Source organism: Rhamphochromis sp. 'chilingali' (assembly GCF_963969265.1).
Source record: "Rhamphochromis sp. 'chilingali' genome assembly, chromosome: 20".
Taxonomy (NCBI): domain Eukaryota; kingdom Metazoa; phylum Chordata; class Actinopteri; order Cichliformes; family Cichlidae; genus Rhamphochromis; species Rhamphochromis sp. 'chilingali'.
The window spans coordinates 26,905,743-26,919,554 of record NC_137947.1 but is presented as its reverse complement, the minus strand read 5'-3'; the positions used below and the strand labels follow the sequence as shown (position 1 = coordinate 26,919,554).

At 42.6% G+C, this 13,812-nt stretch overlaps 1 protein-coding gene across 2 annotated transcripts in view; it reads left to right on the top strand.

Moving 5' to 3' along the window:
• The first annotated feature begins 206 nt into the window (after positions 1-206).
• The window catches only part of LOC308388905 (uncharacterized protein), a 131,663-nt gene continuing 118,057 nt past the window's right edge, over positions 207-13,812 (top strand). Inside the window, exons 1-2 of one of the 2 annotated variants that reach the window (XM_080869882.1) lie at positions 207-523; positions 839-7,649. In XM_080869882.1, coding sequence (XP_080726008.1) covers positions 442-523; positions 839-1,230 — 474 coding nt within the window. In that variant the 5' untranslated portion in view covers positions 207-441 and the 3' untranslated portion in view covers positions 1,231-7,649. Of the gene's footprint in view, positions 7,650-13,812 lie in introns of both variants that reach the window. The other variant, XM_080869881.1, reaches the window with a different exon arrangement.

Genomic DNA, 13,812 nt, shown 5'->3' with positions numbered 1-13,812 from the left:
ATTGTGTAAATATCACAAACTGATTTCTCATAGAACTATTTTATTTACCAACAAAACAGAAGTCTGGAAAAGTTCCAATGACTGGCACCAGGGTGATGATAACTTCTGAGCTGGCCTACAAAACCGCATATCCTCTCGAGGGCACGCTATAGAAACAACAGCATTGAGGACGGAAGGAGAACGGTAAGGACGGAAGGGAACGGTAAGTGACGGAAGTGATGTTGTAGGTGACGTCAGACGCCGGAGATTTTGGCGGAGAAAAAGCAAATGGTAGCATAGAGTTTAACAAAGGTTTTCCAAGCTTCAGTATTACCAAATATACTAATCAATTGTCATATAACTAACAACATCTGTTTTATCATCTCTAACACCCTGGAGGACAACGGGGAGAGTTTAGACGCTCTCCAAGATTACATCGACCGCTGTTTTCAAGATTTAGTAATGCATAAGGCCCAGAGTGCATCTTCCCCGGCCAAAATCGAGACGCCGTCATCGAAGAGAAGTCGCCAGGCAGACTCCCCCGGTACAACATCGCCTGCCGGCAAAGACATCGCAGAAATCCTGGAGTCAATCGACAAGCGATTGTCCAGTTTCGATGCGAGGCTGTCCCTGGTGGAGATTTTACACCGGGAATTTAAATCTCTGAGAGAATCCCTGGAATTCAGCCAGCAGCAGGTGGAAACGCTTGCCGCTGAAAATGCCACGCTACGGGAGTCGGTTAAATCTCTCACCGATAACGTGACCCAGCTAAACATTGAAAATAAAAAAATAAAAGAGTCCGTTATCGATCTACAAGCCCGTAGCATGAGAGATAATCTTGTGTTTTCTGGTATTCCAGAAACTGCCGGAGAGGACGCAGAGGCAACGGTGAAAAACTTCATTAAAATCCACCTGAAGCTGCCGGAGGACACCGTAAAGAACATCGACTTCGATAGAGTACATCGCTTGGGGGGCGCGCGGTCGCGGACCGGGAGACCACGGCCTATTGTGGCCAAATTCAGTCAATTCAAACAGAAGGAACAGGTGAAGAGTCGCGGCAGAGAGCTGAAAGGAACGGACTTCAGCGTGAACGACCAGTTCCCCAAAGAGATCCTGGAACGACGCAAGGTCCTGTTCCCAGTTCGACGTAGCTTCATCCAGAAAGGCTCCCGTGCTGTCATCGCCGTGGACCGGCTCTACGTGGACGGACAGCTTTACCGCGACCTCGGCACCACACCGTGGTTATATTAACTGCACTCCAGATAAGAACCCGCTACACTCTTTTCTTATTCATTCACACTCTCTCCTTTAACATGAGTTTAAGCTAGTAATATCAATATGATGTCATAGCAGATATAACACCGTCACCCTCCGTCATTGCTTTAATTGGAATGTTTCCGTTTCGTTTCTTTTTTTTTGTTGTCGCTCACAGTTCATGTGGTTTCTTTCTTTCTCTTGTCTTTCACTGCTGTGGTCACCTACTTCCCCACTCACCTACAAACAACACCCTCTATTTCTCCATATTTTCACAACACGATCACGCAAACACATCAGCTCAACGGCAGCACATTCACAACAGCCTCACAGCACGCACAGACTTGCAGGACACATAAGCAAGCCACGCTTGTTCATATTAGTGAATATTCACACACATAGTCAGACTTATGGAGTCTCTCACCACACTTCTTTTTCTCTTTCTATTTACAAACAAGGGATGTTTCCATATTCTCTCCACCTGTCTAAACGAAACACCCAGCATACATCATTAAACATACACGCACAATTAAGGGCATGCTGAGGTTTGTCACATGGAATGTAAATGGAGCTGGCACCAGAGGAAAGAGGTTAAAAATATTTAACCAGCTTAAAAAACTACAGGCAGATGTTGTTTTATTACAAGAAACTCACAAACCTGTCACAGGTTTAAATGAACTTAAAACACCTGAGTTTCCTAACGTGTTTGCAGCCGGTTATAATTCTAGACAACGGGGAGTAGCAATTTTAATACATAAAAATGTTAATTTTACAGTACTCGATACAGTTATAGATCCAGAGGGTAGATTTCTAATTATTAAACTATCAATATTGAACAAAAAACTATGTATTGTTAGTATATATGGTCCAAATGTTGATGAACCCTCATTCTTCCACGGTTTTTTTAGTGCACTCTCTGAACACCTTGATTGCACACTCATTCTTGGCGGTGACCTCAACCTTGGACTAAATGAAGAAATGGATAGGCTCAACACAACAGGAACTCAGCGTAATTGGCAGTCCACAAATATAATCAAACAGTATATGAACGACTTTGGTCTTTGCGATGCATGGCGCTCTCTTCACCCCACCAGTAAGGAATATACTTTTTTCTCGCATGTTCATCACTCTTACTCTCGTCTGGATTATTTTTTGGTCAGCAGCTCACTGCTGTGTGACATTTCAGACACTGAGATTCATCCTATAGCTGTCAGCGATCATGCTCCTGTATCTTTAACACTAATGCACAAGAATAATACTACGCCAAGTAAAAACTGGAGATTTAATATATCACTACTTAAAGATGAAGACTTTAAATACTTTAAAAAGGAATGGACTTCATATTTAGACTTTAATGACACTCCCGGAATATCTGCTTCTGTTCTATGGGAAGCAGGGAAAGCTGTGATGAGAGGTAAAATAATTTCTTTCTCATCACACAAAAAGAAAGAAGAAAACAAAAATATTCATGAATTAGAAAAAAAACATCAAATCACTAGAAGAAGCCTACGCGTCCCACCAAGATCAGGAAACATTGAACAAAATATGCAAAACAAAACTAGAATTAAATGAAACTATTAATAAAAAAACACAATTCCTTATACAAAGACTTCGCTTGCAGAATTTTGAACACAGTAACAAATCAGGTCGATTTCTAGCTAACCAGCTAAAAATAAATAAAGAAAAAATAACTATATGTGCTGCTAAAGATTTATTGGGGAACACAATATATGATCCTGGAAGAATAAACAACATTTTTAGGGATTTCTATGAAACTTTATACTCACCACAAATAAACCCATCTAAAAATGAAATTGATCTGTTTCTTGACAACGTAACTCTTCCAAAATTACTAGACAGTCAAGCAATGGAACTGGATTCGCCACTGACGCCAAGTGAACTCCAGGAAGCCCTGATAAGTATGCCCAATAATAAGGCTCCAGGTCCAGACGGCTTCCCTGCAGAATTCTACAAATAATTCTGGACAATTTTGGCACCAGTATTCCACAGCATGTTGCAGGAAATCGAGGAAAAGGGCAGACTACCACCAAATATGAATTCTGCCAACATTAGTCTCCTGCTAAAACCAGGCAAAGACCCTTTATTTCCCTCAAGCTATCGTCCAATTTCTCTTTTAAATGTAGACCTTAAAATAATCTGCAAAGCTCTCTCAAAGAGATTAGAGAAAATGACCCCCCTCTTAATTCATCCTGACCAAACTGGTTTCATAAAAGGTCGGCACTCCTCAACAAACACTCGTAGATTACTTAATTTAATAGACTACTCATACGATAAAAACATCGAAACCATAATATTATCTCTAGATGCAGAAAAAGCATTTGACAGAGTTAATTGGAAATTTTTATTCGCAACTTTACACAAATTTGGTTTTGGAAACTCTTTCATAAACTGGATAAGAATATTATACAATTCCCCAACGGCTCGTATCAGAACAAATGACCAGACATCCTCCAGCTTCTGTCTCCTGAGGGGCACCAGACAGGGATGCCCACTCTCCCCTTCACTTTTTGCAATTTTTATCGAACCTCTAGCAGCAGCATTTAGACAGGCTACAACAATTAAGGGCATAAAATGTAAGAACATAGAACATAAAATCAGTCTCTATGCGGATGATGTGTTGCTTTTTCTGCAAAACACACAAACCAACCTCTCTGAGGTAATTACTTTAATAAACTGGTTTTCAAGAGTTTCAGATTATTCAATTAACTGGCCAAAATCTACAGTTCTCCCCATTAACTGCTCCTTCCATAATTCTTCCTCTGCCCCACTGCAATCCGGAAATATTAAATATTTAGGTATTAATGTCTCTCCTAAGCTTTCAGACTTAACTAAACTAAACCACATCCCACTTCTAAAGAAAGTAGAAGGCGATCTGACTAGATGGAAATCTTTACCCATATCACTCATGGGAAGGGTCGCCACTATAAAAATGATGATCTTGCCAAAAATAAATTACTTATTTTTGATGATCCCTAACAAACCATCACAAGATTGGTTCAGATCTCTGGATTCATATATTTCCAAATTCCTTTGGAAAGATAAATCCCCGCGTATTAGCTTAAAAACGCTACAAAGAACCAAGGATAGAGGAGGATTAGATCTGCCTAATTTTCACCAATACTTCTTAGCCAACAGGCTTCAGTTCATCTCAGAATGGTTAAAACATACCTTCTTAGTTGAGCCCTGGCTAGATGTTGAACAGGCACTATGCAAGGATCTAGAGATTTCAGACCTACCATTTATTAGCTCAAACATCAAAAGACATGAATGCTTTAAAAGTATCAACATCAGCTTTTCTCTAACAGCATGGTGGGAGTTTCTAAAAATAACGGAGTCTTCATTAATCCCATGCAAACGTACACCTATCTGGAATAACCCTGACATATTACAAAACAATAATATGATTAATTTCCCAGAATGGAGTTGTAAAGGAATTAAATACTTAGAACATATATTAGAGGGAACAGAATTTATTCCATTTGACAGACTAGTTGAACAATATGGGATCAACAAGACAAGGTTTTTAGAATATCAACAAATTAAATCCATAGTAAAAAAGAAATTTAACCTCAGTCAAGTTGAATTACAAACACCACTAAGTGCGGCACATTTTCTTACTCTTAAATCCCCCAAATTATTATCTAAAATATACAGAACACTTTCTAAATTAGATGAATCAATATCCCTTCCTACTGCAAAGTGGGAAGCAGATTTATCAGTCAACCTAGACCAAAACTTCTGGTCTCAGATTTGCTTAAAAACTTTTAAATTAATTAAAAATCCCAGTCTGCAATTAATACAATACAAAATACTTCATAGAGTGCACTATACAGGTCATCGGATGTTCAAGATGGGCTTTACATCTTCCAACAACTGCTCACACTGTCAAGGCAATACACCAGACAATTACATCCACGCTCTTTGGTTCTGTCCACCAGTGCAAAAGTTTTGGCGCGAGATATGTGAAGACTTATCAAAGTGTCTGAAATGTAACATCCCAACTTCCCCCTTAGTGTGTCTACTGGGCAGCTTAGATAATGTCACTTCAGAAAAGAATATAGCCCATATGATCTTCACTGCCCTATGCATAGCCAAGAAAACAGTCCTCATGAACTGGAAAAATAAAAATAATCTTAATTCTAACCAATATAGAAATTATCTATTAGATTACATTAGTCTTGACACAGCCTCTGCCACCACATTAGATCAATTGCTCTGGGCCCCTTTTATCAGCTCCATCACCTAGTGGGGGTGGGGGGTCATAGTTTGGTCCCGCCTTCACTGTTGTGATTGGTGAGGGGGTAGGGACAGGCTTAGGGCGTCGGGGGGTTCCCCGGAGGCATCTTCCTTGGGGAGCTCAACCCGGGGTAGCGGTCACGTCCGGTTGGGGGCTCTGTTGGCTCTCAGGTGACTGTTTCCTCGCGGCTGCGTGCAGCGGGGCTAGGGGAGGGTCTGTGCTGACGGACGTGGGTTACTGACCTGGTAGCCTGGCTGCCCCTGGGTGGGTCCGGGATGGGCGTGAGGTTCTGGGGGCGCTCCGTCTCTGGGCTGGGGCCCGGGCCGGGCCTCGGGGGCTTGGGTCCTGGTTGGTGTGTTGCCGGGGTTGTGGGCGGGTGGGTGCATGGGGGCCCGGCCCTGGAGCAGGGTGCCGCCGGTGCGTCGAGCCGCCTGGGGGGCTCTTCAACTGGTGGGGGGGATGGTCACATCTTGCAGGAGCTTTCTTCTCTTCAGGAACTCTCTGCAGGAGGGGGAGATACAGGAGAGGTGGAGGAAGATCTCAGCCTGGGCGTTTACCGTCTTATGTAGTCTGGAAGATGTGTGGATGGTGGGGTGGGTGCAGTTTTCTCTGTGGTGGGGTTGGGTGGACTGTCCAGGGCTCTGTGGAGCCGGGGGGCGCTACTGCACTGGGCCCCGGTCTGATGGGCCTGGGCCCCCCTTCCCTGGCGGGTCGCGGAGGGTGGGAGTGCCTACTGGGGTCAGCGGGGGAGCTGGCCCCAGGGAGGGGTTACCTGCCCCTCCCTTCCTTCCCTCCCCATCTCCAGCTGCCTCCCTCTTCCCGCTCCTCCACAACCACCCACACATGCAGGGCCTTGGAGTGGGGGTATGTCACCAGGGTGCAGAGGAGGCTACCCCCTGTCCCCTTCTGGCTGCCTCTGCCTCAATTTTATCCCACAACTTAGACATTCACATTATTCCCACTCTCATTACACATACATATAGGATCTTGGGGGTGGGCACAATCACGGAGTCCAAATCACCATCAGGGTGTATACCTCACCCCTGACGTCGTTGCCCACCTCTCAATTTTAAATACACTTAGTCATTGAGGGCTAGCAGGAGGGACTATGCGCTTACCTGCTGCTCCTTGGCAGGTAGCTCCATGCCCTCCTGGGTTTTAATTGCACCTTAGAACACATATGCATCAACACTACAATGAGCGGGTGGAGGGAGGTTTGGAGTCTTCTCCCACCCCCATTCTCTGCGGCCTGCTGGAGCGGGAGGGCTAGTAGGAGGAGTTGGCCGTCCAACTGCGGTCTGGGGTGTGGGGCCTCCCTGCTGCTGCGGAGTCGGGGTGGTCTGCCTCTCCCCACCGCAGGGAAAAGGGTAACACCACCTGGGTCTGGGTGCAATTCCCCCCTCCAGGGGCAAGGGTACCTAGACCCGGTTTGTAGAGTATGCTTGGGGAGTGTGATTGTGTGTACAGCGTCTCTTTATGTCTGTCTCCACGTTGGTTGAGTGTGGAGTGAGTGCATATGAGAGCATGAGGGTGGGAATGGATGTTTGTGTCTGTGTGTGCCTGTATGTCTGTGTCTATATGTCAGGTTGGGTATCAGACGCCACCTCTCTGGGGACATCTCAGGCCCTCCAAGGTTTGGAGGCCTATCTCCACCCACCACCACTTCCCCTGCCGGTGGCGGACTCCCTCAGGTGTCAGTGTGTTGGTGGTTCTTTGTGTCTGGGGGTGGGCGTCCGGGTACACACCAGCTCACTCCTTGGCGGCCGCTTGTCGGGGCCTGGGGCCTGGGGCTCGCTCGGGCCCCTTTGGAGGTGGGGTGCCCCCGGCCTCTCGGCCTGGGGCTCGGTCACTCAGGCACAGCTGGGGGCCGGCGGAGCTCACGGGCGCGTCACTGCAACTCCCCCTGACTTCTGCTCCGCGGCTGCTGGGCGAGCCCTCATCTGGGACTCTCCTCAGCTCTTACTGGAACAGTGGCGCGGCTGCCCCTCTGTTGGTCTTCCATGGTCTCTTGTGTTCTGGGGGCCTCTGGATGTCTGGAGTTTTGATCTCCTCCATACCCGCTTCACACCCTGGAGGACGGGGCTGTGGCCCCCCCACACTCCCTAGCAGATCATTACATGGAGAAACCTTTGGAATGCAAGCATGCTGATCCACACAGGTATGCACACATGGGTATTCACAGACGCGGACTAAAGCTTTCTTGGCTGCTGCCTCAAAGCACACTGTGCGCTGTCTATCTTGCGTGCTGCACAATATCGTTTATTATTTAGTAAATATTGATATCTATGACTAGCTAGTTTATTGTGATGGTGCTTTGTTTTCTCTATTATTATGTTACTCTTTGTTGTTTGCTGTCTCCTCTGTTTGTTTTTTTTGTTTGTTTGTTTTTTTTTTCTCCATACAGGTGACCCAGGAGTTCTTTTTTTTTTTTCTCTCTCTTCCCCCCCCTTCTCACCGTCTCTTCTCCCCTTTGGTTTTCTTTCTTTCTCTCCCCCTCTTTCTCTCATTCATTCCCCCTGTCCTATTTATTTAAAAAAAAAAAAAAAAAAAAAAAAAAAAAAAATGACAAAGGATGAACTGAAGCTCTGCCATCACGTAATGTCGCATACTGCTGTTTCTGATGTCATTTAAAAAAAAAAAAAAAGAAAAAGAAACAACAGCATTACACCCGTGCAAAATTATGCACACAGAGAATTGACAGCAGGCTCTCTTATGGAGCATTATTGACCTCTGGGGTCTCATGACTCAATCTGCAGCTGTCCGCGCTGTGTGTATATGGCAGTGTTTTGTTGTGTGTCTAAAGCTCGACACAACAAAGGAGAGGTTGGAAAGAGGGCACTTTTACACAGGAGAGACGACACACAATGCACCGAGAAAGGCAGAAAATGTGTGTGTGTGTGTGTGTGAGAGGAAGAGTGACAGAGCAAGCCTGTGTGTCTGTGAATGAAGGTTATGTAAAAGCAATCAGTGGCCTGTTTAATCTTTCAGAAAGAGAGCTTGCTCATTTCCATAATCATCATCTCTCTTTCTCTGATCCCCCACACTTCTTTGCCGAAAAGCCAACAGCCCAAAACAGAGAAACAGTCTATGTGGAATCTAGTGGGACCACCTTTTCCTCATCTCTGGATCTCTTCTTACAATTTCTGATACATTAAAACTTTCAGTGGTTTCAATTTTAATAGTCAAAACAGTGACACACAATGCACCGAGAAAGGCAGAAAATGTGTGTGTGTGTGTGTGTGTGTGTGTGGATTTGTAATTTTTTATGAAATGTCTTGACATCGTGCTTGCCTACAAGTGCATGTCCAAAATATACTTTGGATTTGTGAACCACTGGACCTGCATGAACCATTCAAATGAGGATTTGTTTTTCTTACAATGTAACAGCTCAGTGTGCAGCAGTTTATTTGCAACTCTATGCAATGTTCTGCCCTTGTCTCCCACTGTCACCAACACAAAGATAACAATAGTTATGCAGAGACCTTGCAGATCTTGCATTCCTTGTCTTTTTCCTCACATAATTCAGCTCACAAATTACCTTCCTGTCTTCTAAGGAAACAGCTGTCGGTTTTCTAGTCTGCAGTTACATTTTTCCTTTAACTTTGACTATCATCCCATCACACCAGCATGGATGAGGTGACAGGTCATCATATTTTTTTCCCCCCCTTTCACCTCACGCTGTTATTGGATTTCCAGAACAATACATCCAAGAACCCTGTTTGCATTGTGATAAGCAAGTCTTGGTACGTTTGCCTGAAAGCAAGCCAAAATGATTTAAGAATGCATGGACACAGACTTGAAGACATACTGCCAATACCATTTTGGCAAAATGAGGGCACACACCAATGATCTCTGCAGTTTAGATCAACATACCAAAAGTGTATCTGCAGTCAGATACACCTTTGTTGTTGTTTTTTTGTTTGTGTTTTTGGATGGGTTTTTTTTTTTAGCTAGCTGTAATATGAATGAACAAACAAGACATCTCCTTCATCTGACAGGAACAATTGGACCTTTGTTGTTCAATTTGCCAAATTCAAAGCATCCTGATTGGACCAACTATTGTGGGTGACTAGCTGTTTGTACCCAAAGCCTTCTGATCAACAACTGGACAAATTATTGTATTCAATGAGTGAAAAGGCTCAAAGGATACCTCTGCATAATTATGGCTACATATGACGCTAATTCTGATATAAATGAAGACTCGCAGCCATTTGACGTGTCATCATGCTGGAACCAGAAATGTCGAGAAGGCAGGAGCAAAGAGGAGGGGAATGTAAATGGAGAGGGAAAAAAGCTAGATTAACACCCCCCGTCACCATCATCACCACACACACACACACACACAAAATATTTAATGCATTTTTAATGAACTGATTTTTCATTGCAAATCTAAAGCTAATTCGGTGTGTTATGAATCCACTGGTTAGCCAATGTGCTAAAGCTGACAGTTGCTATGGTATGTGTGCGTGAGCCTGCGTTAAACTAAGGTTGTTTCGCTGATCTGTGTATGTGCCAGTGGTTATGGTGTGTGTATTAATATGGCCTCGGCTATGCCTGCGTGTGGCTCACAGATGGCTTGGATATGCAGACTGGGCACAGAGGGTCTGGCTGAGCTACATGCCATATCAGCCAATAGCGTCATTACTCACAATTAGATACTAAACAGATTAAAGAATAGGGTGACAACCAGTGAGCTAGGCAGTCACATGGAAAGAAAGAAATTGTATCATTATTGGCGCTGTTTTAGTTTGTCTTTTGTGTCGCTCCTTCCATCTGATCCCAGAACCACAAAGTGCTTCCTTGTTCTTATTCATTATGATGCTTTTAAGTCATATTCACTGTATCTGCCTTCATAACATCGACTTCACCTCTAGACCTTGGAGTTGTTTTAGTTCTAATGGTTACAGATAAATGCAGACTGGAACTCTCTCTTAATATTAGTATTATCAAGAGAGGCTAGTAATTTGGTTTTGCCTGTGCTCACCGGTAATTTTAATCAGCCATCCAGATGGTAAAATAATTTAATGAAGGTTTATTGATAACCAGGGACGCTGCACACCACAATGCCAACACTACAGCTAAAAAGCAAAACTGTAATGACTGTTGCTGCTCAAATCAGCCACCAGTTTTATTGTACCATGTTGTAACTTGTATTATGCCAGCGAAAGAAGTCAGTAAAAGAGTACAAAGCACAACTCCCTGACGACAGCTCAGATTCCCCCCTTGAACGTGTCCAACAGGGAGGATTTATACACCTATGAACTTAACTATAAGTCTTGGGCTATCCAGTTCAGATTGTTGTCATTCTTCCTCTTTGTCTATCTGTCCTGTTCTCTTTTCCTTCTATCCAGTTGTTACCATTTACCTTTCTGGGTTTGGGTTTCTACCTAATATTTATATTTATTTTTGTTTCTTGTTATTAATACACAATTGACAGCCAATCTGATCAATGCACTTTTTAACCTCATAAAGAAAGAATTGTCCAATTTTGCTTCTTCATCCATGACGTTTCTTCCTTTTGGCCAGGGTTGTACAGACTAATTACTGGTAACCTAAAACTCCTGGATGTTTAAAAAGGTAGAGGTTTTTCAAAATAAACTTTCGTGTACAGTCATGTAGTCATTATCCTATTCATTCCTCACTTTACTCAACTCGTCCTCTGCAGGGAAAGAACAACCATTAACCAGCTCAGGCTTCAATCTATGAAGTGGTTGAAGTGTTATATACTATTTATATGTGGTGTATATTTATAGTGCATACAAATAGTGGATAAGCTGTCATGCCAGAAAAGCATACCTATTCCATCACTCCCTTGCATTTCTTTTTCATTTGTCAACTCTCTACATATATTTGTTTCTAAAATAAAGTTTGTACTCCTATATAATTAGTATTTTTAAAAAATCAAAATTTTAAATTTTTTAACTAATAAATATTTATTATTTACATTTGTGTAGACATAAAACTGCTGCTCTGCATTTTTGTTGACATAAAACGGTGCTGCTCTACTAAAATCCATATTTTATAACCACCAGGTGGTAAGACAAAATTGCCCCCAAAGCAGAGTCAGTTCAAGACAACAGCTGTGCTACCTTACACTATACTTACATGTAATATGATCACTCGAGTTCCTTGCTAATTTCTGAACAAGTCACTTTTTAACTGATTTTTGATGGCTCTGTGAGAATTAAGCAAAGCCTCTTTATTAATCTCTTACACTGACACATAAATGTGGAGCTGCCAGGCAGAGGAAGACCAAAGTGAAAATTAATGGCTGTAGTAAAAGAGGACATGCCGAGGGCTGATGTGACCGAAGAGAATGCTGGGGATGTGGCAACCCCTAAAAGGACCAGCTGAAGAAGACGACAATGGCAACATGCAAAAACATAACCTATAAATCACCTTAGTTCTGCACATTATATCCAGTAAAAGTAAGGGAAATGCATTCAGTCGGAGAGATTAATTGAGAACACACAATGTCTCTAGAGGTTGTGGTGTGACAGGCTATACTGACATCCATAATTGAACCTTCGGGCACAGAGTACCTGCAGTTAAGACATTCCTAATTGATTTGTCATAAAAACTGCAGAATGAATAAAAACTGGTCAAAATGGGGTAAATGACAGAGGACTGCTTTATGTGTGACACTGCATTAATAAGTCAGCTTGGATTTGCTTTACAGTCACTTTTTCACAAGTCTCTAGGTTCAGCCAAATTCCCTGTCATAGGCCCCGGATATTCACTTTTTCCTTCAGGTAAAATAAAATGAGACAGAGGCACAGCAAAGTTAGATACTTCTAAATACTAAGGATATTTATTTTGGTAATGTAGACTTGATTGAGGTGGGTTTTAAGATGGGTGAGTAAATTTTAAAAATATATACATAAAGGTCAAGGACTACCATTCAGATTTTCAAGTGCACCGAATGTCTGACTTTGCTCTTTTAGCTTTCACAGTGACTTTGAAAGCAGGACATGTATGGAAATTACCTACTGCTGTTTAACAGTTATCTATCATTTCAGTCAAGGACCTTAAGACACAGAAAAACTATTTAGCGCTGCCTCTGGGAACATGATTAGGCACTGTTTAGCTTATGCTGTTTGATAATAGATTTCCCAATGCCCTTTGAGAGCTGTGATTCATTTCCACTGTAACATCTGGCATAAATGTCAAATTGCACAGTGCAAAACTGTATTTTCCAGTTTGTCCTGAGTCTTGAGCCACCCCTCGTTTCCCTGAATTTTGTTTCCAGGGAACCACGATTTCTTGTTATGTTTAATGATATCGTGAGCAAAAGAAAATTCCAGGATGTCCAACTGTCTTTCAGACTCTGCCTGTCATCCAGGCCTTGTATCCGAGCAAAGCAGACAACTTAGCACAGAACCTATTTTAAATTGCCATTTTGTTACTAGAAGCCTGTCATTAAAAACACATCATTTGCTCCATTTTCTTTCAATAATTTAACAAAGTAATTCAACAAAGTGACCCCAATGAGCTATTAGCTGAAAACCTGACAAATGTCAATATGGTGTCTGGTGTGTCCTTGTAAGACAAAAAAAAAAGAGAAAATTAGACAAATGGAAGAAAAAAGGAATGATAGACCTAAAAAAACAGAACTGTATCTGAAAAACATGCCTTTAAGAAACCGGGGGGGGGGATCCAGCAAAGACCTGACACGTGACCCTATCACGCCAAAATTAATGGAATAATTAATGCAGAAAAGTTACATTTGCACATGCTTCAATAAATCAAGGCACCCATTTTCCCCAAAAAATAATCAGAAGTGAGTTGTGGCTCGAGACATTTGCACAGTACAGTACAAATGATTACAAAGCCTTTGGAATATCTGTGGTAGATGTTAGTCTCACTTGTGAATTGTGGATACCTGCTGAAATCTGCTTTACATGCAAAAACCACAAACTGATCTTTACTCACTCACACAGAAGTGAACAGGTAAACACATTTTTTGCAGTTATTTTTCAAAATTAAGGCAGCCCAACAGAGACTAATACTTTAAAAATATGAGGAAACTGAGGATGGAGAAGGTATTAAATCACCTAATTTCTTTTCTCTTTTTGAGTCCTTATTCTTTTTTTCCCTGTTACTTTATTTTTCTGTAATTTCCCTAATTTTCCTATTTCCATTTTAATTTCTCCTCTTCTCATTTTCTCCTTTTTCATCTCTACTGTTAGCCCATCCACCCTCCTTTCCTCTCCTCTCTATCTCATCCTGTTCCCTCTCCTTCATCGTCTGTCCTCAACATTTCCCCTCTCCTCTTCTCATTCTCTCGTCTTCCTCTCCTCCTCCTCTCCTGACAGAGCTAT